The 13,376-nt window shown below is 42.4% G+C and overlaps 1 protein-coding gene across 3 annotated transcripts in view; it reads left to right on the forward strand.

Moving 5' to 3' along the window:
* KLHL14 (kelch like family member 14) overlaps positions 1 to 13,376 on the forward strand; it is a 110,023-nt gene that overhangs the window by 93,818 nt on the left and 2,829 nt on the right. For all 3 annotated transcript variants that reach the window (XM_075584668.1, XM_075584661.1, XM_075584675.1), the window contains exons 6-8: positions 6,360 to 6,550; positions 8,006 to 8,164; positions 12,111 to 12,268. In XM_075584668.1, coding sequence (XP_075440783.1) covers positions 6,360 to 6,550; positions 8,006 to 8,164; positions 12,111 to 12,268 — 508 coding nt within the window. The remainder of the gene's footprint in view (positions 1 to 6,359; positions 6,551 to 8,005; positions 8,165 to 12,110; positions 12,269 to 13,376) is intronic.

Genomic DNA, 13,376 nt, shown 5'->3' on the forward strand with positions numbered 1-13,376 from the left:
TGGCCAACATTAACCTAATATACAAAATAGTTGCCTTGACAACCAGAAACACCCACACTGTTGCCAAGGCAACTAGACACTTTAGCCATCCCCAAATTCCAATATGGATATAAAATCTAAGTATGGCAGCAAAAGACTAATAAAATCAGTATATAAGAAGAAGTTGTTTTGATATTGAATACATTGTAAGTTTTAATATTAATTTTAATATCTTTAAAATGTGAGTGTTAGTATGCACATAGCAATAACAATAAAACGATATAATTTATTATGCAGCCAGCTATATTATATACCTACTAACTGAAACCTAATAGAAATTCATTAGGAAAAATAATAGAAACGCCAGCAAAGATTTATAAAAATGTACACACATATACATTGTGTGTGTGTGTGTGTGTGTGTGTGTGTGTGTGTGTGTGTGTGTGTGTGTGTGTGTGTGTGTGTGTGTGTGTGTGTGTGTGTGTGTGTGTGCAGAGGAAGCACTGTATGCTAACAGATAATGGGGAAAAGCAGGGTTGCAGACCTGTCTTAAACATGCAAAAGTATCCACAAGTGGTATTTGCATTTGCTATACACTGCATGGTGGAGGGTTTTTGTTACTTTTTTACCCACCATATCTTTGTTTGTTTCTGATATTACAAATAGAACTTAAGCAGTACAGTAAAATAGATAAGATGACCAACGTAAATGAGCAAAATCTTGACTTAAAAATCTCAATGAGTAGGACAAACTAAAACATATTTAAGATTTGATTGCTATTTGAATACTATACCACATAAAAAAACAAAAGTATAAAAAAAGACAGACCCATTTACCACTATAGAAAGGATGCAATATCCTCATTTAATCCACATGGGACAGAATACACAATATGTGGATCAAAAACTTTTTTCCTTCCCCCATCCCCCTCTTATCACACATAACATGTTCTATACCAATCAATTTCACCCCCGCCCCTTCCCTCCTCATATCACACATAATAAAAAATAATAATAATAATAATTGTTTGTTCTTGTATAGCGCTGCTAGTTTTAAGTAGCGCTTTACAGAGACATTTTGCAGACACAGGGGATCATGCACTAAGCTCCGATAAGTCGTTTTAAGAACGCAAAGTGCTCTTAGAACGTGATGTTGCGTTGAACGCGATGTACAGAGACACGCAAACAGGCACTTTGCGTTCTAAAACTGACTTTTTTCATGAAATTTTTCAAAGTCCAACTTTGCTCGTTCATTAACCTGTTTGCGTTCAATTCTGCCCTTCTGCGGGATGCACTAAGCTACGCAACCTTAGTGCACCCGAAAGTTGCGTTCAAGAAAACACATCAGCTCAAGGCAGCCGCTAAAAAAAGCTGGACTTAGAAAAATTTATTTGTTTACATTATTGCATGCGCAATACCCATACAACAGGCCGGCGGGTGTCCCCGGCTGACCCCGCGTGGGTCCCCGAGGAAGGGCGGTGGTCGCGCGGGTGTCCCCCGCTGACCCCGCGGGGGTCACCGGCTCACCAAGCGGTGGTCCCCGTGGGAGTCCGGGGGTCCCCGCCGGCTGTCCCGGGGTACCCGCGGGAGTCCCGGGGTACCCGCTGGCCTGTGGTACCAATGTTGTGCCTCCAAAAATAATAAACAATATTTATAACTAAATACACCCCCCTAACACATACAATACAGTAATGGGCAAATTACTATTATCCACATATGGATAATAATGCATTTGCCCATTTTAAATACATATAAATTACAATAAATATATATATTACACTTACCTTTTCCAAGCACCCACGATGAAGGCCGTCTTCATCCTCATCTTCATCCTGCCCATGTCCCTCCGGTGCTGCAAAACATACACAAGAATAAAAATAGCCCCTAACCCCTTAATCACTTTAGCGGTCATTAACCGCTACAGTCACTAAGGGGTTAACCCAACCTCACCCACCACTCGGGAGGCCTAAATACCCTCCCCCACTACCCATCCCGTGAGGCCTAACCACCTTCACCCACTAACCCAGGCGGGAGGCCTACCCACATACCCCTGGGGCCAATACCCCCTTCCCCCACCCCCAGTACCCACAAGAAAAACAATACACAGCCCCACAATAAACATCATTATATTTATTCTATACATAACCCACCCCCTGTGCCCCCCCATAAATACATGATTTATTATTTTACATACAGGGTTAATACCCCAGGCCCACGGGAGTCCCCGGTGGCTCTGATGGGTGTCCGTAGACCTCACAGTAGCCCAGCACCATGTTTCAAACATGGGTCTGGAGGCCTACGGGTGGTCCCCGCCAGGTGGCTTGGTCCACCAGGTGGTCTCCACGGGTCACCGTGGGCCACAATGGGGTCTCAACGGGTAGGCCCGCGGCTGACTGGGGGGCCCCGGGTCTGACCCACAGGTGTCTGAGGGGCCTCGGGTGGTTCCCACGGGGGTCTGGGGGCCCACGGGTGGTCCCTACGGGTCCGCGGTGCCCCCAACAGATGTGGGGCGACCGGTTCTTCCCCCCAGGTATCCCCCGTGGACACCTCCAGCCTGGTAACCGTGGAAAGCCCGAGGAGACCTCAGGTGGTCTCCAGAGGTTTCCCGCAGACCAAAAGGAACCAACCCTGTATGTAAAAAAAATAAACCTGACCTATACATTAAATACATCAATCCCCTCCCCCCCAACACATACAGTACAATAATGTGCAAAATAACTATTATCCAGATATGGATAATAGATTATTTGCCCATTATGAAACACATAAAACATGTATACATAAAAACATGAAATCTTAATCTGAAAATCACCACATTGCATCTTACAATTAAACCAGCAGCTAGACAAATGTCGCCGGCCATCTTTGTTTTAATGACGTCATCTTAAAGGCAATTGAAGCTCAGCCATTCTGATTGGCTGGCGTCATTGCCTTTAAATGACGTCATCATTTTTTTCCCCCCCAAAATCACATGTTTTTCGGCCGTAAGAAACATTTGACCAAAATGTGACGTCATAGGCCTATAAAAGCCTATGTCGTCTCATTTTGAAGCCAGACGCCGAGGAGGGAAGACCTCCCCTCCTAAGAAGATAAGAAGGGCGTGACGTAAGAAGATGGAAGAAGACGGAGAAGACCCCAAAGAAGAAAAGAAGACCCCAAGACTGACGGAAAGGATTACAAATAGAAGAAAGAAGACACCGTTGTGGATTGTAAGGGTTTATTATTTTATGGTTACCTTTGGATTGGTTCCAATGCTTCCGGGTCCCCTGGATTTCGGTGAGTGGGCATCTAATGGTATGTAAACAAAAGAAAAGTTTATTATTTTAACTTTTTCAGGCTTTTTTGATTTTTTATTCGTGTGTTTTATTTTTTAATTTCCATTTAATGCCCCTGAATTGATCTATGTCCCTATGGACATACATACATTCAGGGACACTGATTGGGTGTATTCTATGTGATTTTTGGATGTAAATGCATTGTTTTTTATGCTCTATTATTGCCCCTGTATGTTATGTATATCTATCTATATGGATATACATACAGGAATAATAATTGATTGTTTTGCTAATGTTTATGTTCTTTTCATGTATTACAAATGTATTTAGCAGCTTTATTTATACATTGGTGTGTGTAATGTAATTTTTAATGGTTTATTTCTGCTAGTAAGATTTGAATGATGGTGGTTACTTTGACTTAGAATTTATTTGGCAATGGTTTGGCTTTAGGAATTGAATAGTGAATTGTATAATTGATTTGGATTGTATTGTAATTGGTTTAGGAAATTGATTAATTGATTGATGGTAAATGTATTTATGTTGCTTAGTTTCTATTTGATTTTGTGGATGGCATTGGTGGTTAGGGGACACACTCCTCTTCCTCCGGGTCACGGCCGCCCTCCTCCTCCACCTCGGGCTCCTCCGCGGCGAGGCTGACACGCTCCGGTGAGGAGGTGCTGTGCCTCTCGCGAGGAGAGGCGGAGACAGCCGGAGGAGCGCCCTCGGGGACGGGGAGCGCCCTGTGTGAGGGGAGAGCCGCAGAGAGTGTGCTGAGTGTGTGTGTGGGGGGGGTGAGCGGGAGGGGGGGGGGTTGAGCGGGGGGTGAGCGGGTGAGGGAGAGCGCCGGGTGAGGGAGTGGCCTATGGATGGTGAGAGCCGTGGGGAGCGCTCTCGGGGATGGTCAGTTGGGGGAGCGGTCTATGTGAGGGGAGAGCCGCAGAGAGCAAGGGGGGGTGGTGTGTGTGTGTGTTTTGGGCCGTCACTCCGCCTCAGGCCAATGAGAGGTGTGCGGGGGCGGGCGGCCCAAGGGACCAATGAGATTTCCCCTAGGGACACAGGCCATGCAGACAAACATACAGTGCTTTCACAAATATATAGTAGATATATGTATATATATATATATCCCACTGTATATGTATATATGTATATATATATATATCCCACTGTACAAATGAATGGGGGCAGGGTGGGTGACGGGATGCCCATCATTGCCAGGGGGTAAGTAGAACACAATTTAATTATGCTGATTTATGTGTTTAATAATGGGCAAATAATCTATTATCCATATGTGGATAATAGTTATTTTGCTCATTACTGTGTTGAATGTGTTAGGGGGCGGGGGGATGTGTATTGTATATTGCTATGTTTGTTGGGGTCAATTGTCTCCAATAAACATGCTATTGTGCCTTAGCCCCTTCATTGCAGGTAATGAAGCTGCTTTAATGTATTTTTATTAATAGTGTGCGGGAGCAGGGGGTCCCCTGAGCTGAACCGCATTGATTTCTGCCTCAGAGACCCCCTGCTTCCCGATTTACAGGCCCCTGTTTGGGGCATCGGTGCCAGTGTCGCCGCCATCTTTATAGCGTCCCCGTCGCGTCTTGGACGCTATAAAGATGGCGGCGACACTGGCACCGATGCCCCATACATTGCCCTGTAACTCGGGAAGCAGGGGGTCTCTGAGGCAGAAATCAATGCGGTTCAGCTCAGGGGACCCCCTTCTATTATTAAAATGTACATTAATGCAGCATCATTACCATTGCAGATAGCCGCTACGGTAAGGAATTATTGTTTATTGATATGTGTGTTTTGACAGTAGTGTAGATGTGTAGGGGGTCTCCAGAGCTGAACCGCATTGGTTTCAGCCTCGGGGACCCCCTACTTCAGGAGATACAGGCCCCGTTATGGGGTGCCGGTATCCTCTGCGGAATGTAAATATCCCGGTCACGTGACGCGGGAGCTTGAAAGTGCAGGGGATACCGGCACCCCATAATGGGGCCTGTATCTCCTGAAGTATGGGGCCCCCGGACCTGAAACCAATGCGGTTCAGGTCCGGAGACCCCCTGCTCATGTACACTATTATTAAAATGTATTTATTTAGTGTACGATCGCCTGTAACAGCCTTGCATGGAGATACAGAATCTCCATGCAAATGTTACATGCGGCTTATTTTTTCTATCACTTAGCGTACGTGAAGTTTAAGAATGCTAGCAGGGGAAAAAAAGCAACACGTACGCTGTGGCTGTTTTGAGCACGTACGTTAGAAAATGGGCTCAAGGCCTTAGTGAATCGCGTCTCCGGCCTCACTTTTTAACGGACGTGCTTTTTTATTTCATCCGGACGCAAAAGCATTGAGCTTAGTGCATAGCCCCCACAGTCCCTGCCCCGTGGAGCTTACAATCTATGGGTTTTTTTTTAGGTGCCTGAGGCACGGAGATAAAGTGAGTTGCCCAAAGTCACAAGGAGCCGACACCACCATGTTCCCCTGCTTCAAACTCAGTGCCAGTCAGTGTCTTTACTCACCGAGCCACTCCTTCTCCCCATGTTCTATAACTGTCAATGTCACCTCCCCTCTCCTCATATCACACATAACGTTATATACCAATCAATTTAAGTCTCTCCACATTCATATTATGTTTATGCTTAAAATGTTTGCAGACTCCATGTGTTAACAGGCCTCTAAGGATATTCCCTCTATGTCCTACAAAGCGTTATTTTAGAGTGCGCTTGGTCCTACCTACATATTGTAGACCACAGCAACACCCTAAAAGATAAACAACACATTTAGTACAAAATGTATAAAAGAAAACTCTTCATTGGGAATCTCTCCTTGGAATGATTAGATTTAAAAGCAGTGGTATTGTGATGAATACAATTACAAGTAATACATATCCCTCCGCATTTAAAGCACCCTGCGTCTTTAACCTTATGACCTTTCATTTAAGAGATGCCCCCTGCTGCCTAAAGTACAGTAAGGTTTTTAAGATTTGTAAGTGTTGTGGCTCATCAATAAACTATTTTCAGTCTATCTGGGATACATTTATTATGAACATGATCTCATTGTAATATACCCCAGTGTTTCTGATTCTCTTTTTTTGTTCTTTTCTAGGAGAGCTAGTTTCTATGCATGCCGACTGGAAAAGCACTTATACGTAATTGGTGGAAGGAATGAAACAGGCTACTTGTCAAGTGTGGAGTGCTATAACCTTGAGACTAATGAATGGCGTTACGTATCCTCTTTACCACAGCCTTTGGCAGCTCATGCAGGAGCGGTGCATAATGGGAGACTATACACATCCGGTATGTCATTTGCAATAGCTTATACCATCACAGACAGTACTGCAAGGGATTGTGGGGGATATGTATCAATCCTCACAAGTGGAGCAAATTTGAAGTACTTTTCCAAATATGATGCAAATTGTACCGTGTTGTTGTTTTACTCTTGCGTTAATGCCTCAAAGTGCTTTGCTTTGTCAGTTTTGCTTTACTTGCGTCAGTTAGCGATGTGTGGATTGTTTTTTGACCATCAATAAAATGTGCCAGGTCTCATGTGGTATTAACCTCTTTTTCTTAGCACTGTAATATAACAGGCTTCATACATACGGAGCAGGAACAAGGGGACACTTATGAATAGGATTGCTCCATCAATGGAGCAAATAGCTCCCTTTGATATATACCATTAAAACCATTAACGTTGTACTGACAGTGTATCTATCAAAAACTGGCTTCTACTGTTCACAAACAGGTGGCTGTATTTTATATTCTTGTGTAGCAACTGGTACAGTATATACAATACCATTACCAGTTGGATTCAGTTATGACTTGTATTACTCCTTTTTGTAATGGTACATTAGTGCTCCATTGTTTTGTTGATCTATTTATCGTATAACAATTACAGCCTCACTTGATCCATTTCTAAATCCTCTCTCGCATGTGAGTTAGTTGACAACCAAGGAGCATGGTACAGAAGTTATTCTTCAAATAATGAAGCACTTGAAATATATCTTACATGTGTAAGCACAAAATGTGTTTAACTGGACCCACGATCACAAATGAGTACTGCATCACCAGGCATAATAGTCATTGTATGGATAACCCTGTACTGATCAGTTTTTCCATCTTTGCTTCTGCATATTAGGGAAACAGGTAGAAGCTTTATTTATTTAATTGTATTCTTGTACATATTTTAAAATCGACACAAGATTTTTCATGCCAGCCGCCTGTACGACTTGCATGGAGTGTAACATCCATACAAAAAAAATAAATGAATTAGTGCTATGTATTATTGTTCAGACGCATAGCTGCTAGCATGGAAACGTATGTCCGTACATGTGGTGTTTACATAAAGTTTTAAAATGCGTTGGAAGGCCAGAGTTAGCCTGGTTGACATTTTAACGACTTAACCAGGCTCATTTCAATAAGAGTGGTTACATGTGTAACTGAGCCGATATGAAATAGAGATCTCCTAAGTAGACTTCAATAATGCCACTTGCATTGCTGCTTTTCTAAAAGTTGCCCAATAAAATGGTGTCTTCTTCAATTGTCCCTACATTTTTTAACAGCCCTTTACGTTTCTTTTTTTTAGCACACACCATAAAGTCTTTAATAATGTTTTAATACAGGAGCTTTTAAGTCCACAACATTCTCCTCGTCTCATCTGCACCTTGTGTTGTCTAAGAATAATTAAACTATGAGAATTGTGCAATGGTAATGTATAAAAATGTTGCCATTGCTAAAAATGTGCGTAATCTGCAGGTGGTGTTCACAATGGAGAATACGTCCAGTGGTTATACTGTTATGACCCGGTCATGGATGTTTGGGCCCGAAAGCAAGATATGAACACAAAGAGAGCTATCCATGCTTTAGCTGTAATGAATGATCGTCTATATGCAATTGGTGGAAACCATTTGAAAGGTCAGTTTCAACATCAATAACATATTTAATATTAGATAATACAATACCTGGTTGTCCTAGGACCAAAGTGAGCCAATGGCATTGGCATATTCGAATGGAAAAATGTAAGCGATTGACACAATTGTTATACAAATCAAACAAGTAGGTAGTACAGGATATTCAGCGCTCGTGCTACAGATGATTAATAATGGAAAATCCCCTTGCTGCACGTGTGTGGAGCGTCTCCCTAAGCAGCTCCCAGATCAAGGTGATCCCCCCTAAGAAAGGGGGGATACACCCTGAAAAACAAGAAAAAAAATGCACACAATGCGCACCAGGGATTAAGAAATAGTCATTTATTAGTAAAAAATAATAATAAAAATAATACTGAGGGGATCCAACCCCACCTCAGTAACAGATGTTACACAGCTAGGTTTCAGTGACAATACACATGATCCCTGAGATACATATAATATTAATATATCGCTAAACAGTATAACACATAAAATACAATAAAAAGTAATCAGTTAATATAAAACAATAATCCAAAGTAGTTTGAGGTGAAACCACCATAGAGGACTATCAAAAACTGACAGGGGGAGACGGAAACTCACACTGAAGCAGAGATGTGGGTCCACGGTGACGCCATGTGGGTCAGGACGAAGCACGTAGTGCGAAACGCGTAGAGGTCACGACAGGTCATCCTGCGCGTGTCTGCTGACGGGCTGAGACGGCGCCTGCAAGAAGCACATGCGGTGTTTCCATCTCTGCGGTGCCGTGATCCGGATCTTCATACGGTCACCGTGGACCCGCATCTCTGCTTCAGTGTGAGTTTCCGTCTCCCCCTGTCAGCTTTTGATAGTCCTCTATGGTGGTTTCACCTCAAACTACTTTGGATTATTGTTTTATATTAACTGATTAGTTTTGCTTTTTATTGTATTTTATGTGTTATACTGTTTAGGGATATATTAATATTATATGTATCTCAGGGTTCATGTGTATTGTCACTGAAACCTAGCTGTGTAACATCTGTTACTGAGGTGGGGTTGGATCCCCTCAGTATTATTTTTATTATTATTTTTTACTAATAAATGACTATTTTTTAATCCCTGGTGCGCATTGTGTGCATTTTTTTTTTTCAAATCAAACAAGTATATGTATTTTTAAATATTTGTCAAATGTTGAATGGCTTCATAGTAACCAAATGCTTTGGTGATAATACTGTTTGTCATCTGCTGTACATGCCAGTGATGTTTAATCCAGAGCCTTTCCCCTTTCATGTTTTGTTTGTCAAATGATGGCAGCACGAGTTCTTCAACCCCTTGAGTACTGCCTGACGTAACAATTACTGACCTAACAGTCACGCTCGGGTGCTGCACAATGTAACAGATACATCATAGGAGGGGATGAGGGGGCACACTTCAAGAGCATCTCAAAAATATTGAATTGTTACAGAGGAATGCGTTATTTTTAAATGTAAAAGGGTGAACAGCAGCCTCTAAATACCAGGCCAGGGTGTCCAGCAATTCATGGTTGTCTGTTTTTTTCCCTGCATCTCTATGGCAATTTGGAGCTATGTAACGTTTGTGGAGTAGTAGGGCAAAATCCTGGCCTATGTGCAAATGTCAGGGTTTGCACCTCGTAAAAAGAAGTCAATTATCAATATCAATTTAGAATTGCTCAGAAATAGACGCAAAATGCATTCTGCATGGGGGTTAGAACAATTGTGACTTCATAGGCAGAATAACTAATTTATTTAAATTAGGTCATTATGGGCGTGCACCTATTTAATGGCACCTTTCCTACCTTGGCGTGGAATTTAGAGTACGTTTACTGTCTTTTCTGAGTTTATGAAGGCATGTGAATTGTTGCATCACTCCACACTTTAAGAACACATGAATATCACCATGGACATTGCTGCACTATGGCCGCTTTGTGTGCTGTGTTGTTGCACAGGAACTAACTGGCACAAAATGATTTGCAAGTTAATAGACCAAGGAGCAGAAGAAGAAGCCCCAAAGCACATCCAATATGTCCAATTATTTAGTTCATTTCTATATGTTTTTTTTCTGGGGGGTTTCTTCACATTAGTATGGGTCATTCAGTTCAATCCTTTGACCAAAATATTTCAAGCCTGACACATTTCAACTACAAATGTGCAACTCCAATTGACACAAGTAATTATATACGTATAGAATGCTGTGGGTGTGGATTTTGAGCTTGCTAAGATTGTGTATGTCACATTTCAGAGGAAGCAATGAAAGGATTTCATGTTTTTTGTTGTTGTCTTTTTGATCTCACATTTTATTATAAGAGTTTCACATAATAACAGGAGGGGTAAAAAAAGAGAAATAAGGGGGGGAAACACATGGGGGAAAAAACAGGTAGGCCTTTTTCACATTTTCACAGTTGCATTGAGTCCACTTGAGAGCGAGACAGCGCAGGCGCCCAGGAGCCACCGGTCAGATTTGCAGTAGTATCCTTGGGAAACCTGCTCTCAGTATATGCGCTCCACGGTTTCCAAACTCCCATCAATTTTGTGCAGCGTGTCGGAGTGAATGCTTGTCAGTTTCTCCATCATGAAGACCCATCAAATTCCAGATTTAATTTGGTCAATAGAAGGAGCCAATTGTTTGACTAGGGATTCCGAGGCGGGATTTCATGTAACCCTCCCTGCCCGGGTCCTAGGGAGTTTACATCAGTGTCCACATTGCTGACTACTCAGAAGGCATTACCTTATTCAGGGTGCTGGATTCATACGGCTGGGTGGTGATATAGCAATTAAAAAAACTTTATTCATTCAACAGCAGCTTTATTGTCACATTAACATACACAGTGATATTGGTATGGACATAGCTGCATTCTGCCTTGTGCTGTCTGAACCTTTTCTCCGCCTGCTAGGGAGGTGCTGAGGCTTGATCCCCTATGTTACCTAATGTGGCCATCTTCTGGGTGGCCTGGGAATGGCTTAATCTCTTTAGGGCCTCCGTTGGGCCTTGTGTTGCTCTCTCTCTCTCTGTAAGGGCACGGCATGCCAGCTCATGGTGACCTGCAGTGAGGCTAGCTATGGATCCTCCTGTAGGGCTGGTCCAATTCTACCCCCCGGCTTTGAACTTTGGAGCACCCTCAGGGCATAGGCTGCTTCTATATTAACTCAGAGAGTAGAAATGAACCATTCTTAAGGCCACTATCTAAATGGGACATTTTCCCTAACTGTCAAATATTAAAAAGGGAATCCTATCTATTTACATAAACACTTACTTACTATATACACTGAGATCCCTCCTCTGTGTCTCCTCCAGGGATCTGAGTTCCAGAAGCTTCACCCGTCCTATTTATACCGGCCTGATGTCACTGTCTCCAGGCAGAAAGGGCCGAGGCCTAACTTCTGCTCAGTCACCACAATACCATGTGGTGGGGAAGGGGTGTTGCTCTGTGTTGGCCCACACAGTTAACCACTTAAGGTCATAGTAATCCTAAAGGGGGGTTACACACACATCATTGTTACGCACAGTCATATATGTGATACAGACAGTAAACATGCACATGGAGGACAATTGCACTAATCTAATACCTCATTAACATCATTTTAGACCAGATGCTAGCAACTACGTACTGTAGCACCTAATCTAAATTAAGTCAGACACACAGAAATAAAATTATTATTTTTATGCCATAGCAGGGTCTATTTGAAGGTTCATCAAAGTTTTATTGTTTTTTGTGGAAAACGAATTGCTACAATGCAAAAGAAAAAAATGAGAATGATTAAATACTTGAATTACCTGAATTTAATATTTTTCATATGCACGGGAAGCCAAGATACGGGTCGCTCCATAGAAACATGTATGTCTCAGTCTGATAAAAGACCATTTATACTTTAAAATCTTGAGACCTATTGGGGAAAGCAGGCTCTATTTCGTGTAAGTAATCCAGTCACACAACCAGTGTTTGCAATTGTGCCCTATAGGTTTCTCACATCTGGATGTCATGCTTGTGGAGTGTTACGACCCAAAGGGGGACCAGTGGAATATTCTACAGACCCCTATTTTAGAAGGCCGCAGTGGACCAGGATGTGCAGTGCTAGATGATCGATTTTATCTTGTCGGAGGCTACAGCTGGAGTATGGTAAGTGCCACGTTGTACAATTATAAGTCAACTACCATCTTAAAGAGACATCTTTACCTCTCAGGTTACAAAGTACACAATTTCACTCTTTTTAGTAAGTACCCATGGTACCACTATTTTTTTTTTTTTTTTACATTAAATTTTTTTATTGTTTTCTGACGGGTACATTCACATCACATGGTTGTTTATAGACAGTAAACTTAATTAACATATACATTTAAAAGTGAACAACCCGAAGCATCTCAAGGTTGATTTATCGAGAAGAGGCGATCTGCCCCTAGTATTTTGTAACCTCCTATGCATTTAGATTCTACTATGTAGATCCCGTCCGGGAGAATTAACAGTTTTAGGAGGATCTTAGATCAAACCCCTTATATTAGTACTGTAAAGGATAGGCAGAGAGAGAGAGGGGGAGAAGAGAGAAGAACAGAAGAAGGGGGGAGGGAGGGGATAGGAACGGGGGAAGCTAAGGGAAGGGGTGTAGTTGTCCTCCCCTCCACCTTGTCAAAAGACCCTGAGTAGACATGAACTCCCCCTTAGAGGGGTCAGTGGTCTAATGCAGAGTCCAACTGAAGCATCCATATCTCATTTTTAATCTCTTTAATTATAAGGCCACTGTGCCCAAACTTTCTCATATTGTACTATATTCTGTTTCAGGAGCGCCGATAGGTATTCCATAAGCTTGACCTCGCGTATTTTTTTTTTTTAATGACATTCCTACATTGCTTTTTTAGATAATGGGTTTGTTGTAGAACAGCTCTCTTCTTTTCATACAGGTTTAATAGTTGTGTCAGGGCAAAGCCTAGCACGGCTTAAAGTAGCAGATTTTTTTTTTTTTTTAAATTACAGAATTGAAGAACAGAGTCTCTGGAGCTGACCTGTGTTCATTTCAGCTCCGGAGATCCCCTGCTTCCAGAGATACTTACTCTGTAGCGGTGCCGGTATCTCTGCAGTCAGAGAAACTGTGCGCCTAATATAATGGCGGCTTTAAATGTCCCTCGTCACTTGGGCCAATAGGAATCCATTGTGGCTTCCTATTGGCCAAGGTGACCGGGACATTTAAACTGCACAGGAATACCGACTGCACCTACGGAGTAAGTATCTCTGG

This window comes from Ascaphus truei, chromosome 2 (genome assembly GCF_040206685.1).
Source record: "Ascaphus truei isolate aAscTru1 chromosome 2, aAscTru1.hap1, whole genome shotgun sequence".
Classification (NCBI taxonomy): domain Eukaryota; kingdom Metazoa; phylum Chordata; class Amphibia; order Anura; family Ascaphidae; genus Ascaphus; species Ascaphus truei.